At 46.9% G+C, this 23,084-nt stretch overlaps 1 protein-coding gene across 2 annotated transcripts in view; it reads left to right on the top strand.

Moving 5' to 3' along the window:
- Positions 1-2,102: 2,102 nt before the first annotated feature.
- The window catches only part of LOC120839259 (transcription initiation protein SPT3 homolog), a gene marked incomplete at its 3' end in the record, with an annotated part of 141,916 nt that continues 120,934 nt past the window's right edge, over positions 2,103-23,084 (top strand). Inside the window, 1 exon segment of one of the 2 annotated variants that reach the window (XM_042292083.1) lies at positions 2,103-2,270. In XM_042292083.1, the coding sequence (XP_042148017.1) occupies positions 2,160-2,270 (111 nt within the window). 2 annotated transcript variants of the gene reach the window in all.

Genomic DNA, 23,084 nt, shown 5'->3' with positions numbered 1-23,084 from the left:
TTCAGTTTCTCAGCTAAATATAGCGTGAAAATTAATGTCACGTGACTTGACGCCACGGTATACACAGACCAATTCCGTTTTCCCGCTAAACTTAGCGGAACAACTGACTTCACGTGATCTATACACCGACTGAGTTCGCCGCGCTAAATTTGGCGGGAAAGTGGCGTCACGTGACGTCACGCGACCTTCACACCTTGAGGAAATTGATGGCATGTGACCTACACGTCAACTCAGTTTCCCCGCTAAATTTAGCGGGAAAATTGACACCTCGTGGCCAAAACATGAAATTCAGTTTTCCCGCTAAATTTAGCGGGAAACCGACGTCACACAACGTATACACCAATTCAGTTTCCCGCAAATATTTGGCGGGATAATTCGCGTCTCGTGACCTCGAGACCAATCCAGTTTCCCCACTAAATTTGGCGAGGGAAATCGACGTCATGTGATCTGACGTCACGTGACCTATACTACCATTCATTTTCCCCGCTAACTTTAGCGGGAAAATATACATCACGTGAAACACCAATTTCCCTACCTATTCCCTATAATGCATTGTATGCATTATAGAACTTAAAAAACTAAAAAAACTGGCATCTTTATTTATTACTTTTTTTCTAAGGAGGGCGATTTGTACATTTCGCGACACTGTTAACGCAAACAGGCCATCGCCGTTTTATTATTATTATTTTTTTAGTATAGAAGATGGTCAGTCACTGAAACTACTACATCGTTGGATAGTATCCAGTAGGGGTTCTAGTAGAATTGGTAGAATCTGACGTACGTCGGGGCCCTTCCGGAGTAAAATACGAAAAGGTGCCGAAGCCTTGTTTGCGCAAACAGTGTCACGCACTGTAAGTAAATAGCGCCTCCACTGTAATTGTATCGGGCTCGGCGGGGATTAGGTGAGAAGATACCTACCCGATCAGAAGGTTAATTAACTAAATTTGCCAACTAGTTTTTTTTACTTAATCTTTTATGGGGCATGTTACAATTGCACTTTTTAAGGCGATACATTCTCTGGTAAATCGGCCCATTATTTAAGATAGTCATAAATCAGTTTTGGCGTTTCTTTGTTAGCCGACTCCAAAACTGCAGGGGGGAAAAGCTTCGGTAGTCCTGCCTACAATGATGCTAAGAATAGGGTCGTAAAGGTTCAGTCACGTGCACGTCATCATCTCGGGAGCGCATTCTTGGCAGACGCGCCGACGGCACACTACCTGATAGTGATAAGATTGCACAGATACGCACTTGTCTTTTTTTTTTTCGAGAATTAGTTGCCAGATGGGAAATCTGATCGATGAACATTTTAAAGTTCGCTATATTTTTGCAAACTTATTACATCGGTTTATTCTCCAATTGTAATCATTGTTAATTACATATAAATTCATTAAGACCAAAAAGTTGATTTGAAAATTCGAGTTCATTAGTCTACTCAACGCGACGGTAATCGTCCCATCTAATGTCCGTCAAGCCCAATACGCACATGTTGAAGATGGTGTTTGTGTTCTGGTCACATTCTTTAAAAAACAAAAACAAAAAAAACCTGTTCAAATTCAATTTAGTTATATATGAAAGTAAGCAATAACTTTTGTTATTCTTATTAAATTGTGCTACATAGCACAATGAACCTCGAGGAGGAGAGCCAATGTTTTTACACTCGTAAAAAAGCTGGAAATGTAATTTTTTATCAAATAACAGTAACAAAAAAAAAAAAAAATTTATTTAGTTACACCACATTGAGTGTAGTTTCAAACTAGCGAACAAGAAGGGCACCTTTTCATATCGAACGCCTGTTTTAAGGAAATTTGCTGGCGTCCCTTCCATATTTCCTGTAACTTTTAATTGCCGAGAGCCAATCAAAACTTTAATGAAAGGAGTATAGCGCAAATTGCTTTAGGCTTTATTATGTATTAGTTACATACCCCCCTAGCTGTCACGCAACACAAGAAGCTACCGTCATCACCCTACAGACTCATTCCCGCTGTCAGCCCGAACAACACACACCGCACGAGAAGTTCCGCGTCGAAACCGAAACCGAAACTCTCTTGTCTCGCGAGCGCCATCTATCAGCCGGCATGTACGTGTCCGGAAGGTGGCGCCACAATCCAGGAACGCCACACAACATGGCTGCGCCCACAAAACGTTGATTGTACGCCGTGATGGCCAAGGAAAACCAAGTTTTGAGCAAGAGTTCGAAGGTGAAAAGCAAACAGAAGAGGCCAAACAAAGAAAAAGGGAGTCCTTCGACGCCTGCACCCAATGAAAACAAGGTACGTGGATTTCATATCGTTGCCTTCGCTCAGCTTGCCGGGCTCTTGAATGCCGCCGAAGACGAGTTGGGAGCGCTGTGTTTACATTCGCCTTGTTGCTCGGTCGTCGCGAGTGGGCCTTTCTAGTGTCTCATAACGTTGCCCATCTACGACGGGTGCAATTAGGAAGGCGCGAAATCCACTTATACTTGTTTGTGAGATTGTGTTCGTTTTAAATACGCGATCGCCATGTGCCGCGGATTTGGGCAAAATTGTGCCGAAGACCGTTTGGGATCACTGTGTTTACGTGCGCTTTCTGGCTCGTTCCTCGCGAATGGGACTTTCTAGTATCATACAACGCTACCCACACACGACGTGTAGGACTAGGAAGGTTTGAAATTCGTGTATGTACGTCTATGAGCTGGAGTTTGTCAAAACGAGCGTCGTCAATGTACCGCTAATTGAGGCAAAATTACGCGTATCTTTCTACAGCGGGAGGTTAGGATCTTTAACGAACATCACGCATTGGATATATACGCCTGGACGCCTGTACGATGCTCATTGAGATCGAATACGGGCGAAATAAGGCAGATTTGCAGCCGTTTTGCACACTTTTTACCCTTTTGGCGTTGGGTCACGATCGGCCTGCATGGAAATGTATTGAAACAGATTTGGTAAATGGCGCAGCACCCCACGTCCTCGACAAACTGTTTACCGTGGCGAGCGTACTGGCAATATCAAATGCAAATAAGGAGTGATAATAGAATCCGACAAATGTAATGCTCCCATTCTTTTTTTTTTTTTTTTGTCGATCTTGTGAATATTTTTATTGCCGCAACTTATCATATTGTCGGAGTGATAGCTACTGAGCTACAAGCTGTTCTTTGAAAAACCAGTTAATGTCTGTATGTTTAAATAATTATGCTTGTCTAACAATGCTGTCATGGTACAAAAATGGAAGGGGGTTACATTTGGTCGATGTAGAAGATCCACAGTTGACTCGTGAAAATGCGCACGTCTATTTCGCTTACTCAGTGACAAGAAGCTTACGTGCCGTTGCAAATTTTTTATTCTCTTGGCGCGGGGACTATAGTACGGGAAACATATGGACGCACTTCAAACGTATTGTCTTGACGTTTGTTAAAGTGGAGATTCTTAAAGGGGCAGTGCAACGGTTTTAGCGTTGAAAGAATTGCCAGTTTGCATTTTTTATAATGTTCATACAAGCCCAAGTGACCAAAAACGCGTCACCTTTCCCCAAAAAACGGCTATTCTGCTGCGTAATCGCTAGGCAAAAAACGAATCATTTGCCGATCTGCAGCCGCCGGTGGCGGCTACGGGAACTAAAATAACGGCGTCTCTGGGGGATACGCGGAAGTCAACAAACCCTGTCCCCCTCCGCTGCTACACTCGCCGTCAGCCCCGTGGCGAAACGTCCTTTGTGTCCATCGCTCGCCGCGACCTTCGACGAGGCTAATCCTTTGAAAGTCGACAATCTCGGAGGAAGCGGCTGGGGTCTCTGAAGAGAGGGCCCAAGGGGAAACCACGTGAACCCCCAGAGACGTCACTCGAAAGTCGGCGTGGAGAGTTGAGAGGCACTTCGACCTTCGATTTGTTTCATTTTTTTTAATAAGAACTAGCGCTCGCAAGAAAATGCGGCTTACGGTTTTTCGTTCCATAGGTGACACAGATTAATTTCCGAAGTTAATTGGCCGAAGTCTGAAAATTGTTGCACTGCCCCTTTAATAAGTGAAGACCTGCGAGCGCATATGAACAGCACGCGTGTCACACAAAAAATAGAATGAATAATTAAATTAATCGCCGCTGTGCTGGGCTGCCTTTATACGAGGTAGTGCTGTAAACATACACCTAAACTCTTCACTTTGCAATTTATGTTCCTAGATGTGGAAACTGTCCTCATATTACAGTTAGAATGCCGCTAGCGACGCGATGTAAGTACGTACGTCTCCAAACTGTTAATTGACCTCGTTTTGATTTTCTTCCTTCAGTTTTATGTAGGAGACGCTTTCGGATCGTAGTAATTTAAAACCATTTGAATTTACTATTGCAAGTTACGATAATTACAAAAAAAAAAAAAAGGCGCCGATTGTAGTTACAACATATAAGATTAATAACATCGAGCACAATCACATCTTCCGACTTGTAGCATCGGCGTTCTTCGAGGCTCGGGTCCATACCCGCGCTTTTGCCCAAGAAATGGCGATCATCATTGTTGCTTGATGGACTTTTGAAAAGGGTCTAGTGACCTTATCGAACATTTCTTTCTATCTCGCCAAAGGTATACGTCAACTAACACCGGCGTCTGCCTTATCAGACGTTTCAGAGATCGGCGTTCAGACATCTGCGTTTTGAGTACGCCCCCGACTGCGTTACGACCGCTTACAGCTGCTTAGGACGGAATGCCACAACGCATTACCATGGCAACGCTTCTGGTAATCAGTCATAAGAAGTGTTTAACGTTTTAGGGTGCCATTTTTTTCTTCTTTCAAATATGGGCGTGTTTTTTGTCGTTTATTATTATTATTTTTTTTTTCTTTTTTACAGATTCGGTGTTTTTTAGCGTCAGTTTTCGGGATCTAACAAAAATTGTCATTTATCGGGGTTTATGTTGAAGCAAACATGACACGGGCATGGGATTTCTCAACCTCCAATAAACATGCGGGTGATACGAATACTTGGAAAAAAATCCGGTACTGAGAGAAGCCCTATAGACCGACACGCTGTTTACAAACAATCCCGCGTTTGCCCACACAAGGTGTGGGCACTGCACGTGCGCAGGAACCGAATTCGCGTGAAGTGAAGCCTCTCCGCATGCGCAGTGCCGTCGACAGCGCCACCGTAATTGCGTAACGTCAGGGCCACGTGTTGGTCTATACTCTATAGGGTTCCGATAGGAACGGGCACAGCCTCGTGAACAGTCCTTCCAGGGGGGAGGCAGTATTCGGGGTGAATTCTAAGTAAGGCTGTAAATATTTGACTTCGCAAAAGCTTGGATTCTTGTTAATTGTTTATTCAAAGGCAAGTTTATTTCGGAGATTTTCGTTTTTTTCCAATTGTGACAAAATGCGCTCGAATATTACTTTTCAAAGCTTATCAGGATATATATATATATATATATATATATATATATATATATATATATATATATATATATATATATATATATATATATATATATATATATATATAAACGATAATTTTAGTTATAAGTGGTCGTAACGCAGTCGGTTGTACCCAAAGCGCAAATGTGTCAAGCATTTTTCACCGTTAGCAACCTCATTTGCTTCGGAGTTGTTCCTCTCTTCCAGATGCCGACACCGCGGCATTGAGACGATTTACTTGTTACGCCCTTCCGATCCACGATCATCTACATCCACAAAATCCACAAAAAATAAAACGGAATCTAATCGTTCATATCCATGGATTTCGGCTAGTGTCAGTAACTCTCAAAACGGAGAACAAGCCGGCGAGGCGATTCGTCAAAGGCGTTGTTTCTGTGAAATACTTTTCTTCAAGAAAAAAAAAATAATAAAAGAAAAGTTGCCGGGATGCGTAGTTTTAACGAAAACAGTAGAGGAACCGCTTTCTTGTGATGTTATCGTCCAACGGTCGTGGGTACTAGAGCTAGGGATCCGTACACATCTCTGTTAGGGTGTTCACATCGGGACATTTCATGGCGTCATGGGTCGTTATTGGGGTTGGGCGTCGATTAAAAGTTTTAACCCCATTAATCGCCACCCTTTAATCGATCAATTAATCGGTGTCGTTTATTTCAATCCAAAATATTACAGAAATATGTTTTTTTAATATGTTATAAACGGTGCAATGTTCAACTGTGATCATAAATTAATCTCGAAGTGTAGTTAGGAACACTATCAGATACCTGAAGGCAAAGATGTTCGTTGATATTCCGCTGAAAGAGCGACCTCCTTTCATTGTTCACAATAGTCTGTGCTGCTCTAAACAGACACTCCAATGACGTTGAAATGGTCGGGCACATATGTAACCTCTGTACTTAATTGAGGTTACAAATATGTCGCCCTTACAGTTTACTTTATTCTAAATTTTGACCTAAAGTTCGCTTGCCCTTCGTAAAGGTCTACTCGTTTTACCGATTTACCAGTTAAATAATTATATCGCGATTGAAGAATTAATCGATTAATCGGTAGGTTGATCGACAAATTTCCCAGCCCTAGGCGTTATACTTGCTGCAGAGTGCGTGAAGGAGCCTGCTCTACCTCTTAAGGCTCGAGAACGTCTACGAAAACCAACCTGGCATTGCCCGGAATTCACAATATCGGAAAATATAGCGTAGTTCCAGATTACGAGCCGGGTGTCGGTATTTATCCTACAGAAATTGGAAACATCTTTCTAAAGAATGTTTTCGGTTCGTATGCATTAGATACCGTACATTTTAATGCAGAACGTGTTTTACCATAGAGTAATATAGTGAACGTAAAGAGTAGACACTTGGGGCCCTTCGCGCGCTAGGTAAGTGCTCCATGGAGTGATATATTACGTAGCAATGGTTAGTCCATTACTTGTAGTGTTGTCTCGGCCGACCGCTAAATATCGCTGCTTTCGAAAAAAAAAAAATCGGGCTTTTCGCAGATAATTTGTATAATATTACATGTAGAAATATTGGAACCGCTTTCCCGTCGTAGTGGCAGCTCCAGCCCCACGAATATCACCGTTTGTTTGGGGCGCGCGGGCGCGTCTCGAGCTCCTCAATGTTCTAGCATCTTTGTTCCCGAGCTTGAGGTGTGTAAATAGTACATTGGGATGCTATATATATATATATATATTTTTTTTTTTTCAGCAGTATGGTTGTTTTATTTGTTGTTTGCCTGAGTTGCCGTCAAGAGAGATATACGCCTCGCAAGTGGGCTCATTTTCGTCTTCTGCGCATGAGAAAGGAAGTAGCGGTGACGTCAGAATGCCGAGCCCTGATTGGCTGATCGCGACCCCTCTCTGAGCGTCGTCTGCTCCTTTGCAACGTCGTCTGCTCGCAACGTCGTCTGCGTCTGTCTTACCTTTCCTGCGACTTTCGGAAGTACAGGTCCTTACGAGCGAGCTCGACTTCGCCTTTCAGAGAGGGCAGACGAAATAACTCGAGCGGTACGTTGTTTATGTCTAACAACTAGCAGACGCGCATCAAGGAGGGAAGTCAAAGGACTCATTGGCGAGGTGTCCCGAGGCGCCGAGGTTTGTTTGCTAAGAACCGAGAGCAAGCGTGTTAGTGCCCGCAAGTTCCCTCCCAAATACTTTTTCCCTCTTTTCGTGTGCGGCGAGACCCCTCATTCTTTAACGGCGTCGGCGGGTTGGCGCAGTTAACGTCGTCTGCTTTACGTCTGCTAGTCAAAGCGATGGCTGCTTTACCTTTCCTGCGTCTGTCGGAGATTCACCGCTTTTTCACCGGCGAGAGGCACCGTTGCCTCGGGAAACAAGGAGATAACAAGAGGAAGAAATTGACCTCTTAATCTAAAATTGAGGTCAGCGATCAAAGTATAATACGGGAAGGGTTCACAAGGGTCGCGCGGGCATATTCCCTTCAGCACGCCAGCCGGTTGTGGGCAGACGGTCGCCGAGTCGCGGAGTGCCTGCTAGGCCTAACTGCCGTACTCGCTTGGTCGTGTTCGGTGTAATCGTGGCCGTTGGAGCTTTTCCCGGGTGTTTGTGGATCCTGCGTTCTTGTTCGTCGTAGTCTGTTTCAAGTACTTCTTACTTTTTTCTTGCTGCTTGAAGTCGGGACGCGTGAGAAGCGCACGTAGAAAAATAAACGTCAGTGGGTCGCGACGCTGTCGGCCATGCGATTTGATCGTAAGAAGTGCGTAAGACAGCTTCGGAGCTGTCCTAGGATTTCGTCGTAACCTGCGCAAAACTTACGAAAATTTTGTTTCGTGAATACGAATTTGTTCTTAAGTTTTGTCTTACACACATTTTTGGCGTAAGATCGTTTCGTGAATCTGGCCTCTGCACTTTCAAAAGTCGCATGAAAGGGACAGACGCAGACGACGTTGCGAGCAGACGACGTTGCAAAGGAGCAGACGACGCTCAGATAGGGGGGCGCGATCAGCCAATCAGGGCTCGGCATTCTGACGTCACCGCTACCCCCTGCGCAAGAAGCAGACGAACTTGCCCTCCGCATATCGCTCACGTATCGGTGTTGGCGCGCGTACCATGCGCACACACTTGCCAAGTGGCTACAGCGCAGTGTGAAGTGGTGGGAAGGTACGGGCATTAGAGCTCTATAGCCCAGAGTAAGTTTACATTAATCTGTTTTTTCGCTTTTTTCGCTCGCGACACGCGCGCTACCGATACCGCCACCCAGCGTTCCGCCGTCGTTGCACCGTTTGCCGCAGGAGGCGCAGGTGCGCGTTGGCCGAGCACGGCGGGATCGCTGTCCGTCAACCGGCTGCGGAGCTCGCGCGTGGTGATATCAAACTCTATTATGCGTCTAGACACTGAGGGAGATGAGAAGACGAGTGCTGGCTGCCTTTGTCTTCACTGCACTCCTCGAACGCGTTAGAACTATACACTCTAAGAAAAAAAGGAGGAAAAAAGGTAGCAACGGCGCGTCTTCCTCCCTTCTACTGACGCGCCCCCAAGCGGACACGAGGAGAAGGGAGGAACGACACGTTTGTCTCATTTTCCAGGCAGACGGGAGAAAGCTTCCGCACTCCTGACTCATCATTCGGTTTCGTTTTACGAGCACGTCGCACACGTTGTTTAATAAATGTTGTTGAGTTGATTGAGCTTCAGCGGTAGCGAAGGCCGCCTGTAATTCCGTCTCCCAGTCTAGACGCGCAGAGCGTTTCGGTTGCATTGACGTTTTTACCGCTAATTTTATCAAACGAGCAAACGGAACCGTTAGAAACAGCGAGGTTCCGGAGCAGCGCTACGTACACTGGGCTAAGATGGCCGCCTCCGGATTGCGGAAGGACGTTTCGATGTCGACGGCGTTATGGAAACCGCGGAAACTGCGTCCAAGACAGTCAGGTTTTGCTGCCCGGTTGCCTGGGTGCCTTCTGTGCTGAGTTCGGTTCTGTTTTCCGATGCCGTGTGCCAACCGGAAATCAACGTGCTTCTGTATTTCAGCGTGTCACCAACATAGCAGCAACATCGCGATGGCAGTGTTGTGCGTTCTAAACAGAAGACTGGAGTTATCACCGTTGTGACCTTCCGTTCACGTATCAGTGGTGTAACAAGATGAGATGACGTAAACTTTCGGGCATTGATGCCGCTGGTCGGGCCGCGATCGGAGAGGAGGAGGAGGCCGGGGGGGGGGGGGGGGACAGGTTGACATTCTGCTTTACATTACAGAGTTTAAGACCGCTTGAGGGGTTACGGTGCAATCGATCGACGTGCGAATAGTCATGTTGGAACGCTGGTCTGGACCCTAGTTCCTATCGTACTGGGGCCAATGTGACTGTGCTCTGCGATGTCCTGCTGTCTTCACCGCGAGATCGATTGCGCTCTGAAGGAAGGAGTGAACAGTATGGAAATATTACGGAAAGTGCGAATATTTACAGTTTGGAATTTGAGCATTAAAATAATTTAATAGGTAAAATCGAAAAAAAAAAAAAAACCTATCCTTCACTTTGCTGTTTAAATATTCTACGGTCCCTGGAGAAACTGCTCTCCAAGTAGCGCGCTGGGATGAGCGCTAGAAGTTTTCGAGCTCGCCACGGCTTAGCTCCGTACACTAACACCTGCCGCAAGTCGCGGCTTTGACTGCGTTCAAGTTGATCGAAAAGCGATTTCTCTGCCCGTGAAGCATCACTTCTAGCTGAGTGAATATCCGCTCTACTGAGATTAATTCAAGACGGCAATTACAGCTGCACGCGAACAGCACAAATAGAAAAACAACCACTACAAAAGAAATATTGGCGACGACGGGCAGTGCGGGGAAGCAAACACATGGCTTGGAACGACAGTGGAGCGGCTTGGTTTATTAGCTTTCAAATAATTACGTCATGAGCGTTTACGTTTTACAAAGAAATTCATACCCTGAGTTGTTGAAAATACTCTCGGAGGTATGACATTACTGAAGAAAATCAACATGCTGGGAATATTATTTATTGTTGGGAGGTCACCGAGGAAATCCGTACTGTCAAAACGACCAACTCAGTAGTAGTGATCGGGTTAGTGTGCTGTTGTATTGGTGTTTGTATGTGTCGTGTATGTGTATGTGCTCAATGTATATCTTCAGCGGATGCTATACTCGGCGACAACGTTTCTTGGCAGTGCAGTGGAGAGGAGGACTCACTCTGCTTGACCCTGCCATCTGGTGGCATGCGATTTAACCTTCTTTCACGCTTCGCCATAATTTCTTGTTACCGTGCAACAATGAGCCAAGTGGGCTGCATCGAATTTGGTCTTTTTGAGAGGGGCTTTTAATTTCGCGAATGGTTTGCCATTCCTCCATGGTGTGTGGTTGACGAAAGAATTGTGGCTCGAGGAACACCAAAGGTAAGACGTAAAGTGCGCGAAGTAACTGGGTATCGGTTGTCTCCATTTAACATCGCAGTGCTGACGATGAGAAGACTGGGTGACTGATTTCGAAACGCAAGTTCCTTAACGTGTGAGGGGAAGGCGACTTCGGAAACAAAAACAGTTCGCGGAAAGCTCGTGTTACGCTTTTATTATTTGCTGCTCTTTTCTCCCCGTACAATAGACGTAGCGTCCTTATTGAGCTCGATTTGCTCCATTCGGGGCCGCCATAATGGGATGCAGGCGACAGAGGAACTTTGCTCCCCTGCTTTCAAGACGAAAGTTTCTCCTTTTCTACAAGAGCATATGTTACAAGAGCGTTCCTCCTTTTGGGGAGGACTTTAGTGACCCTTTTCTCTATACTCTGGGAATATGCAGTCACTGCATGTTCCCAGAGTACCGAATTCCGTTCAGTCCGCTTACCGGAATATCGATCCCCGCAGAATACAGTTCTGATTTTCTGGTTGAACCCGTGGTGGAAGTTATCAGTGGGCTATCTTGGAGATAGACCCAAAAGAACAACAAACCTACATACAACGTTACCACGGCTATGGCGGGTACGCACGGGTCGGAGCTCTGGGCATCGATGACTCTATATTTTTGTATATCAAGTAGCCTCTAATCTGGTTCTCCGAAGAAGATTGGCGGCTCGTTTGCTCGCTCCAGTTGCGCTGAAACTGCGTTTCATACTCTACGCCTGAGACGCTAAGCCTAACACTCGACTTCGATATGTTTCGAGGCGAGAGAGGGAGACGAGACAGCGAGGAGCAATTGTCACGCACAGCTCGGAACGAACGAAGAAAATGAATTTAATTCGAACAAAGCAGTGTCGCCTCAGGCCAGGAACGTGGATTGAGGAGCTCACAAGAGAACCAACGCTACACTGTATACGCGCTTTACTTCGACCGCACAGGGCAGCGCCATGTTGGGGATCGCGACTGCTTCGCCGCGACCCGGTTCTGAAGCGAAGCTTGGAAGTTTCGGTACTCTGGGAACATTCAGTGACTCTAGAACGTGAGAGCCAGACGCCGGACGCCGGCGTTGTGCGTTCTTACGTTCTTATCTGTAGTGATGAAAATTTTTTAGCCTACCCTTAAATGATCACGTAAGAATGCGCAAGCCCTCTCCTGTTTCTCCGTGCAGGTATTCGTAGCTGCCGGTACATGATTTTGCCTACAATAGTCTATTTCTGGATCACTTTTAAGGGCGAAGCTCCTTAGGGGCTAGCTAGTGCCACTAAATAAGCTACGCTTCAGGGTAACGGCACTTGGCCATATTGTGTCTTAAAATCATGGTTGCCAGTTATCTGAAGCTTTATCTGAAATCACAGGAATTGCTTTTCCGCCCTCCACAAATGTTTAAACCGTTCGCAACAGAGCAAAGCAATATTACATGACCTTCCTAACACCGAATCTAATGCTGAGGAAGTCGCACTTTTGAATCATGACGATCGGCCGTTGCGTCTGTTCTGCATACGAGCCAAAATGGCGGCGCCCACAACAATGTCGGGGAACGGAGTGCCGATACTCTAAGCGCAGCTTATTTAGTGGCTCTAGGGCTAGCCATGTCCGTATGTCCGTCCGCCTAGTGTCACTAAATAAGCTACGCTTCAGAGTAACGTCACTTGGCCATATTGTGTCTTAAAATCATGGTTGCCAGTTATCTGAAGCTTTATCTGAAATCACAGGAAGCGCTTTTCCGCCCTCCACAAATGTTCAAACAGTTCGCGGCAGAGCAAAGCAATGTTACATAACCTTTCTAACACCGAACCGAATGCCGAGGAAGTCGCACTTTTGAATCATGACGATCGGCAGTTGCGTCTGCTCTGCATACGAGCCAAAATGGCGGCGCCCACAACAATGTCGGGGAACGGAGTGCCGATACTCTAAGCGTAGCTCGTTTAGTGGCTCTACGTCCGCCGTCGGATGCACGTGCTCCTGCTCGTGAGCTCACGTGCTCACGAGCACGTGCTCCCGTGCTCGTGTAGGGCAAAAAAAGAAAACCGCATCTCCACGTGGTGAATGATGTTGATTGGGGCGAAGCTCTGGTGGTGCTTGTCTGCGTAGACGCTGAGCCGCAGCATGCCGAGCCTTTCGTTCGTTTTCATCCATGTCAGAAAGAGAATGTGTGTTATGGAACGTGGTTACATACGTATTTGAGCATTTGACCGCAGCGTGACATGGATGAAAACGAACGAAAGGCTCGGCATGCTGCGGCTCAGCGTCTACGCAGACAAGCACCACCAGAGCTTCGCCCCAATCAACGTCATTCACCACGTGGAGATGCGTTTTTTTTTTGTTTTTTTTTTTTTTTGCCGTTATTTCGTGGGCTGGGGTGCACAGCTTCTCTCAACAATCAAGACACATGGACGCTCATGTCGTTTTTGTTTTGAAAGTTGAAGCTTCTTGTTTAGAACTGGGGCTGTGTTTTCTATTGGTAAAGAAAAACGATCGTTGGAAAATACGGCCCCTGTGCTCACTTACCGTAAATAGGCTGGGTTCGTAGAAGAACAACGTTCTAACAAGAAATGGGACTGCGCTAAAAGGCCGTCACTAGCCTTAAAGGGTGACTCTATAACTAAAAAGTAAACGGGTATGTAAAAAAAAATTTAAAAATAGCTCGCAAGCGAAGCCAAGCAAAAGCTGAATATACGCGTACGTAACCGAAACTAACGTTAATTGAAACCGAAACTAATTTAGGGCCTCTGCCGACTGCTAGGTGTCGTTCATGTCCTTCCAGTGTCTGGGCCGCTGGGCCCTATGGCAGTGCCTACTCTTTACGTTTACTATAGTACTTTATGGTTTTGCCAGCTATAGATTCCACCAGAAAACCATCACGAAGAACGGTTACAAAGAATGGTTTCTTCCCCCTTAAGAAAAATAGATGTCGCTGACGTGGATTTCCCCGCTAAATTTAGCGGCGAAAGTGACGTAACGTAACCGCATCATGTTCCCCCAGGTCACGTGACGTCAATTTCTGCGTGGTGGTAGTTGGCACTCAACACATTTTCAGCTTGGGTGAGCCGCGACGCCGCAGAAAGGCAAATCGGCCATACCTTGAAGGCCTCCGGCGTCACTTCTAATGATGAAGTGGTATTGCAATTCTTGATAGGAACGTTCCGAGTTTTGTGAAATTCTCTGTAGGTTATTTTGCTATTGTGGCCTTTAGTTTTGAAGGGTGCTATGTGACCCTTTTTTAGGGCCACGCTTTTTCTTCATTTTCTTTTCCATTGCCTCACGTTGGCCATGCCAAAGAAGAACTTTTGGCCGGTGCCATTTTGCATGCTCGTGCAGGTATGGCGCGCGCTTTGCTCGCTTTCTGAGTCGACGGACTCGCGGGTGCTGGGTTGCGTTTTTGTAAACATTAGAATTGTGTACTGACATTAGGTGCTGATAAAAAGAAAAAAAAAAAAAGATTGAGGCATGTATTTTCGCTTGTACCGGCTTTCTTTAAACAAACTAAAAATACGTATTACCGGAGGCGTTGTCGAAGAAACCGTTGCTGGCGATAACGCGCGACTCGAATGGTCACGTGGAGAGTGTAACTTTCACGTGCTAGTGCCTTGACGATGCTTTCTTGGGCACTGTCTCAGGCAGTGTTTTGTTTCCGACCAAGCAGCCCCTGTTTACGCAACCGCATCGCGCTTTTTTTTTTTTTTTTTTTTTTCCACTAGAACTCTTTCGAGCTTGTCACTAATCGGCGTCCTTCTGTATGTAGGGACTCCGCGTGTTCATGGGAGAGCGCCATTAATTTCTTATTAGGCGCGTCGGCACTTTCGACGGGTTCAAAAGAGTGAGAGAGAAAAAACAAGGAAAGCAGGCCGAAGGAAAAAAAATATATTCAAAGACTTTGATTCACATCCAAGTGGAAAAAAAAAAAAAAAGCAGGAAGAAAGGCCGCTGCTATCATTTACCGTCAAAGAGAATCTTTCTACTTAGGAACACCCGGTCTGCATGCATATGCACGGATGTGGCAATTAGCTCCGTGGAGAGGGAATGTCGGCCAAATACTACCCCTCCTTCTCTCTCCCCCTCTCTCTGTTTCTGTTCTGGTCCCCCGTCCTTTCTGCTTTCGCGTGCGCGTGCGTGTGCCTCGGGGTTGTGCGCGGCGCTGAAGGGAAGCGATCTCGGCCTTCTTTTTCGCAATGTTCTTTCATGTATAATTTGTAGCGGTGCATCATTGATGAGCATCGATTCCCGGCGAGAGGAGCACGCGCTCGCCGACTCGAAGAGGACGTCGGGCTCTTGGGTACAGCTCCCACGCTGGGCCGCCGCCGCCGCCGCCGCAGCGTGTGCTCACCCATTGCCGTGTAGGGAGGAGGGCACCCGTAGCTCCTTCTCATTTAAGGAACTCGTGTAGCGTGTTCCGCGTCTCCCTTTATTTCTGGCGCGTTCGTCTCAAATGTCCTTCTTTGGGAACGATTCTCTTTTTCTTTTTAGGTAATTTCACGGAGAGTCTACGTAATACCTCGACCTGCTTGTACCTGTTTCATTCTCACCCGGATGTGGTTTGTTGGTGCGTCGATTCGAAACAATAAATAGAGGTCCTCCTTCCCGGGAGCAACTCTCGTGTAGCATATTACGGCCAACAGTGGATGTCTTTAGCACGTGCTCGACGACAATTAACTCACACATCTGTGGTGACAAATAAGCATTCACTGTAGGGTGATTCCACGTCAGTTCATGCAATGATGGTCCGGGTCATAATTTAGATATTTTTGTTAAAAATATATATGAAAGCCATGTTCTTGGGAGGAACATTCAGCTAGATATGAACGCCGTAACAATTTTTTTCGCTGAGATATAAAATAGAGAAGCTTGAGGCGTGGAAATTGAGAAGATTTCACAATGCTACTTTGCACAGTCGTCATTTCCTTATCGAACCTTTCACGGCACCATAACTTTTTAATAAGTTTTACAAAAGTGATACAACACATACACAAACAATTAAAAATATCCATAAAATATTTCTATGCAAACAAAAATATCAAACATGGCACAAAAACGTGTTTTAGAGACTTATTCACAATTTTTTTGCAAATAAACCATCTTTCATAATACTTCACAAAACATATCAAAATGCGCGTATTTAAATATTCTTTACGAATATATAAAGATAATATGCCCACCATTAAATATATTTTTGTTTTCAACGCGGAAATGCGGCTGATTTCTCAAAATGTGGCAAGATTGGGCGTCGATATTTAAAAAACTCCATCTTTTATTTTCTTTAAACTCCCCTTGGCACTTTGCAGTGACTTGAACTAACCTGTGATGGCAAAAGATTGAGTAACATATGACCTCAAAGCGGGAAAAGCTACGACAAACCTTCACTCGGAGCGAGCCGACGTCTTCGTCAAGGCGGCTTTGCCGCACAGCACCAAACGTTTTGAGCGTTAGTTATGGCATGTATTTTATATTATTAACATTCTTTCTTTATAAGCGGTGAGTATTAGTGACGTGAAAAGGAACTTTGAGCTGGAATACCATTAATTAGCTTACAATTCACAGGAATAAAACGGCCCCGCTCTGCAAATTCGCTACCTATGCATCATACATAAGCTTAAAACTCTCAGTTGCGCGAATGGCCATGTATACATCTGGCCTCTCGGCAGATGATGACTTTCACAGATGAGTTGCCTGGATTCCTTTGACAGGTTTAACGGTGGTCCACTTTGCTTGCTTCACCGCACGAAACTCTCGAACTCGAAGACAGTTGTGAGCACTGCGCAGAGTGGTTTGACGCCTTTTGCGAAGTGCTGAAGTCATGTAGTTTTCACCAGGAACGCAAGCGATTGTACGTGCTTCCGCCACCAATCATCCTGAAGAAAAAAATATTGCGTCTGGTGTCGGAAGCGACGGCCTACATGATTGATCAAACATGAAAACTGAAGCGCAAAGGTGGTGTTTGGGCAACCCCTGATCCCTACATGGGGAAAAAGGCGAATGCCGAAGACGTGAGGGTTGCAATTGAGTACTACACACGCGACGACCTCGCATGCTCTGTTCAAAGCCCCAACAAAAAGGACGTCGTCCAAGCCATGATCAACGACATGTTCAAAGTCGTAAAAAGGTTTATGACCCGCTCTATTAAGGAAGCTTACCAGCTGTTTAGGAAGGACCATCCCCATCCCGAACTAGACATCTCAAAATTTTATTCCCTACGACCAAAATGGGTAAAAAAAAAAAAGTCCCGAGCACGAGGTGTGCGCATGCACATATTGCGTGAATTTTCAATTGCTTTTAACGGCAATAACAAATGCCCCAAAGAAGACATTTACTGAAGACGACCTCAAGCGCATCTACCTCTGCTGCGCTCCACAGAACGATTGCTTTCTGCGCTGTTGCGAAAAGTGCCCAAAAACGCAGAGCATCTCGCTGCAGTCGCTTCATCTGGACGAAGACGAAGATATCTGTTTCGCGTTATGGGACGCTGGCGAACTCGTCAAAAAGGTTATGGACACTTCTGCCTTCCTGCGGCAATAGGAGAGCGAAAAGTATATGAGGCATTCTTACATCCTTGACCTTGAACGAAGCCTGATACATGACACAAGAACCGCCTTACCATCCAAGGCAGTGATGTTCCACTTCGATTTTGCGGAAAAATGGACAATACTCTTTCCAACCGAAGTGCAGAGTTTTCATTGAAAAAAAAAACAAAAAAACTCAAGTGTCTCTCTCCACAAGTGTGATTACGTCCACGCAAGGCACGCAAAGCTTTGCCGTTGTCACCGATGGTACACGACACATGACACAGCTCACGCTCTTCTAGCCACATAGGCCATAAAAGAGTATGTTAATGTTCATTTCCCAGTCTTTTTTAAAATAATTTTTGTATCAGACGGAGCGGCGGCGCATTTCAAGAATCGCTTCCAATTCCACGAATTGTCTCGGAAGCCGCACTCTTCGGCAAGATGGATCTTTTCAGCCACTGGACACGGAGAAAGCGCTTGTGATGAAGTAGGTGGAAGAACCAACGCTCACCAAGTTGAGATCTTCGCTCAACTCAACGATTGCCACCGCTAAAGACTTTGTGGAAGTGCTACGTAAAAAAGTAACAAATGGCTGCATGTTCCACCTGTCTGTGGAACGGGTTCGAGAGTTTCGCGCGGTAAAGCAAGCAGACTGGACCACCATAAAACCTGTGAGAGGAATCCAGGCTTCTCATTTGTGGAAGTCATCATATGCCGAGAGGCCGGATGTATACATGGCCCCTCGCATAACTGAGAGTTTTAAGCTTATCTATGCATACTTAGCGAATTCGCACAGTGGGGCCGTTTTGTTCCTGTGAATTGTAAGCTAATTAATGGTATTCCAGCTGAAAGTCCATTATCGCGTCACTAATACTCAGCCCTTATGAAAAAAATAATTTTAATAATATAAAATACATGCCATAACTAACGCTCAAAACGTTTGGTGCTGTGCGGCAAAGCCGCCTTGACGAAGACGTCGGCTCGCTCCGAGTGAAGGTTTGTCGTAGCTTTTCCCGCTTGGAGGTCATATGTTACTCAATGTTTTGCCATCACAGGTTAGTTCAAGTCACTGTAAAGTGCCACGGGGAGTTTAAAAAAAATAAAAGATGGCGTTTTTTAAATATCGACGCCCAATCTTGCCACATTTTGAGAAATCAGCCGCATTTCCGCGTTGATAACAAAAATATATTTAAGGGTGGGCATATAATTTTTACATATCCGTAAAGAATATTTAAATACGCGCATTTTGATATGTTTTGTGAAGTATTATGAAAGATGGTTTATTTGCAAAAAAATTGTGAATATGTCTCTAAAACGCGTTTTTATGCCATGTTTGATATTTTTGTTTGCATAGAAATATTTTATTGATATTTTTAATTTTTTGTGTATGTGTTGTATAACCTTTGTAAAACCTATTAAAAAAGTTATGGTGCCGTGAGAGGTTTGATAAGGAAATGACGACTGTGCAAAGTAGCATTGTGAAATCTTCTCAATTTCTACGCCTCGAGCTTCTCTATTTTATATCTCAGCGAAAAAAATTGTTATGGCGTTCATATCTAGCTGAATGTTCCTCCCAAGAACACGGCTTTCATATATATTTTTAACAAAAATATCTAAATTATGACCCGGACCATCATTGCATGAATTGACGTGGAATCACCCTGTATTCATAGCCTCGTCTCCAAGTATGCCATTTTAGTCCCTCGCTTTACCCGCCAAATGCATTAAAGAGTGAACCTTCCCCGCTGGGCCCCCAACTCCCTCCCCACCGGCCCTGCAGAACAACCAAAAAAAGTTTACAACTCCTTCGTTTCCTTCATCCGATCTTCCGACATGGAAGAACTCTTTTAAACTCTCTCCCCTCCCCTCTCCTTCCGACCCGTGGGAACATCCGTAGGGCAAGGGGTCTCGAATTAATAAAGTTGTTTTCGTAAAGTCAGTTAATATTGGGAAAGTAGTGCCAAGCTCACCGTATGGTCGCCATTTCGGTTCATGGAAATAGCAGTTTCTCCTTGACCTCTCCATTCTTGATGAGCCGATCCATATTTTTGGTGGCAGGTTGCTTTCAAAACACATTTCTTATATTCGCGGTAGAACACTGTAATTCGCGGCGAGAAGTTTAGGTATCGCCGCCTGGTGGAATGCTTTCACAACTCAGAGTGAGGATACTTCAGCTTCCTCTGCTGGTGCAAGCACGTGCAATGCCAAGCTGCTAAGCGCTGTGAAAATTAAAACATAATCGCGTGGGTACCACGTGCACTACCGATAGTGAGGAAAACGAGAATTCGTTATGGACACACCGGCGGAACCATCGCACATCTTCGCATCACCACCACATGCGGTGTCGGTGCTTGGCAGCCTTGGACAAATTATAATTTCCCCCGTCTTGAAATACCCAAGACGAACAATATCAATGTAAGAGATTTGAGTAGGTAAGCATGATTAATAAGCGGATAGTATGCACAGTGGCAATTAGACGCTTAAGGTGTATCCACACGACGGACCAAATTGCTGTTTCGGTCCGCGGGCCGCGGATCACGTGATCTTACGTCACCGGTTTTCGAGGTCCGCAGGCGGTCCGCGGCCCGCGCTTTTGAGAAACGCAAGCGACTTTTCTCGCCCGGACCTTGGCGGCGGACCGCTGCGTTTTTAGTATAATTGAAACGCTAAGTCTGGCAACAAGCTGACTTTTGTTGTTTCGATTGGAATCCAAATCCAATGTCGTTTTCTTTTGGTGCCAACTGTTGAAGACGAAGAAGACGAACCTTTTGTTGTGCGACGATGCAACATTTTACTTCGTCGCGCTCATGGAGCAGTTCCCCGCTCTCTGGGACAATAGTCGCGACGACTACTCAAATAATCATCTAGAGATGTCCCTGTGGCAGAACATCTTTGCCCAACGCGCGCCAGGCATACCTCGGCAATCCTAACTCATGAGGGCCCTCACTCACCCTCACTCACCCTCATCTTCACAGGTGAGGTGAGGGTGAGTGAGTTTCTGAACCAGGAAAATTCATGAGTGTGAGGGTGAGTGAGGGCCGTGAGGGCCGTGAGGGCTGTGAGGGCGCTGAGGGCGGTGAGGGCCGTGAGGGCTGTGAGGGCTGTGAGGGCGGTGAGGGCCGTGAGGGCGGTGAGGGCCGTGAGGGCCGTGAGGGTGGTGAGGGCCGTGAGGGCGGTGAGGGCCGTGAGGGCGGTGAGGGCCGTGAGGGCGGTGAGGGCGGTGAGGGCCGTGAGGGCCGTGAGGGCGGTGAGGGCCGTGAGGGCCATGCAACTCGGAGCAATTCGAATGCGTTTGAAGCGGCTGCATCCAATCAGGGACGCAAAATTTTCACGTTATACCTCGTGCCGGTGATGATGACACCGAAAGACTTGGTTCTGGTTTGAAATCGATCGTTTTTTTGGAAATAAACTGTTTTAGAAAGGTGCATTAGTATTCTTAACGAGATTTAAATGCATAAAAACACGTTTATAAACGTTTATAACGCGTAATTGTGTCTAAATAGTGCAAGAAAAATAAAATTTTATGATGACGATAACAAATTGCAGCAATTCGTTGCTGCGTGTGATCGCGGGCGGCCCGTGTTGCTGGTGTTGCGACGTAAAGTTTCTGGGCGAAATTGCCCCATCTGAAGCTGGCCTGAGTGGCGTGAGGGCCATCAGTGCGTGAGGGGCGTGAGGGGTGTGAGGGCCGCAAGGGCGGTGAGGCGCTTGAGGGCGGTGAGTGGCGTGAGGGCGGTGAGTGGCGTGAGGGCGGTGAGTGGCGTGAGGGCCGTGAGGGCGGTGAGGGCCGTGAGGGCGGTGAGGGCCGTGAGGGCGGTGAGGGCGGTGAGGGCGGTGAGTGGCGTGAGGGCTATGAGTGCGTGAGGGCCGTGAGGGCGGTGAGTGCCGTGAGGGCCGTGAGGGCGGTGAGGGCCGTGAGGGCGGTGAGGGCCGTGAGGGCGGTGAGGGCCGTGAGGGCGGTGAGTGGCGTGAGGGCCATGAGTGAGTGAGGGGCGTGAGGGCCGTGAGGGCGGTGAGGGCCGTGAGGGCGGTGAGGGCCGTGAGGGCCGTGAGGGCCGTGAGGGGCGTGAGGGCCGTGAGGGCGGTGAGTGCGTGAGGGCCGTGAGGTTCAGTGAGGGTGAGTGAAGGGCTGAAGGTGAGTGTGACTGTGAGGGTGAGGGTGAGTGAGGGGCTGAAGGTGAGTGTAGCTGTGAGGGTGAGGGTGAGTGAGGGGCTTAGGTAAGTGTGGCTGTGAGGGTGAGGGTGAGTGAGGGCGACCTAAAATGCCGACCTCTGGCGCCAGGAGCTGTAGAAACTGCTCCTCGCTGACGCGTAGAAGCCGGCGGTACTCGTCGGGGTCCGAAACCAACAGCTCCGAAAAGAGTTGACTATGTAGACCAGTGTTGCTGAGTTGCCACTCCGGAGTTGGAATGATTCCGGAATCATTCCGCATTTTCACGACCCCGGTATGGAAGGGAATGGAATGGCGGCAACGTTGAGGGGAATGGAATGGGAATGGAATTAAGTGCCTTTTGCCCGGAATGGAATGGGAATGAAATGGGCACGGTTCTTCTTTTTTTTTTTAGTGTTTACGGTCAGCTAATCCGAGCCAGTCAGCGAGTCAGTGGCTCAGAATTAAAATGAGCGGGAAACTGCTAGCCCGTGTGGAGCCCTAACAGACTTATATGCCGAGAAATACAATACAAAAAACAAGCGTCAAAGCAGAGAGCAAAGGGGGAAAAGCGGGGGGGGGGGGGGGGGGGGGGGGTTAACGTGGCGCCTTTCACGGACGCGCAGGCGTCGGGTCGGGCTTCGATGGCGTTACACGAGAGCGAAACAAGAAACCAAACACCAAGGAAGAGAAAAGGGAGTGGCAAAGAAAGAAACCGCCAAGCACAACTCCTCATCGCCCTTCTTGTCAAGCTTTTTTTGTTGTTGCTGCGACGGTTTGTAGAATGCACGCGCGCGCAGACTGAGATCTGGGAGCGGAAGCGACTCATAACTCGCAGAGCTCATAACTCGTTGACTCGGGCGCCGTCGAAAGATGATCAGGTATTGTTTCCTTATAGTTCGAGGCGCGTTGTTTAGCAGGCAGCCAACCCTGCTGCCTTCCACGTTCATTCGTGCGCACTCCTTCGAAGTGCGAAATGTGGGTTTGCTTCGGCATTAAAACCAAAGCGAGATTCACTTCCTCCTTCTCTTGCGCTTGGCTCCGATGCTTGTTTTTTTATACTGCATTTGTAGTGTAAGTCCCCCTATTACTTGGTCTTTGTTCCGATACTTGTTTTCTGTGTTATATGTTTTAGTGGGTTGGGGTTACAAGCAAGCTAGCGGATTCCCGCTCATTTCCTTTGACTTTAGTCTCTGCATACTTCGTTTCCCCTTGCGATGGACCGCTGCGGACGCTACGAGTCACCCTAGGCAATCCAGCACCGTGAGCGGGGCTGCAGGGTCACGCGACACTTAGAAAGCACTGGATTGGTTTCGATGGCTCTCGTGCTGTCTGTTGAGGTCCATCGTAAGGGGAAGTAGACTATCGTCACCGCTCTTGATGTGACCGAGCTGACTAGACTTGCAGAAAGATCGTCCCGCGCCAGACGAGGCGCGACCGTTGCTGTGAGGGCAACTGAAAAGGAGAGCTGGGTGCTAGCTGCCACTGAGGTTTTGGCTTCCGCGCGTCTCGGCTGTCCGGTCTGCATTCGTGCTCCTTGTCCTGGACCCTATTTGAGGCGGTGAGAAGTCAGTTGGACGGTGTTGTTGAGGAAACACGGGGAATGTCAATTCGAACGGTGCGGTATCACCCCGTTAATTGTATCTTGGTGTCGATTCGAACGGTGCTTTGTCAACGTTGACTCCCGACCCGTCGCCAC

This window comes from Ixodes scapularis, unplaced genomic scaffold (genome assembly GCF_016920785.2).
Source record: "Ixodes scapularis isolate PalLabHiFi unplaced genomic scaffold, ASM1692078v2 PGA_scaffold2__306_contigs__length_199485367, whole genome shotgun sequence".
In the NCBI taxonomy this organism is placed as follows: Eukaryota; Metazoa; Arthropoda; class Arachnida; order Ixodida; family Ixodidae; genus Ixodes; species Ixodes scapularis.
Note: the sequence above shows the minus strand (reverse complement) of the source record. Positions and strands in the feature narration are given on the sequence as shown.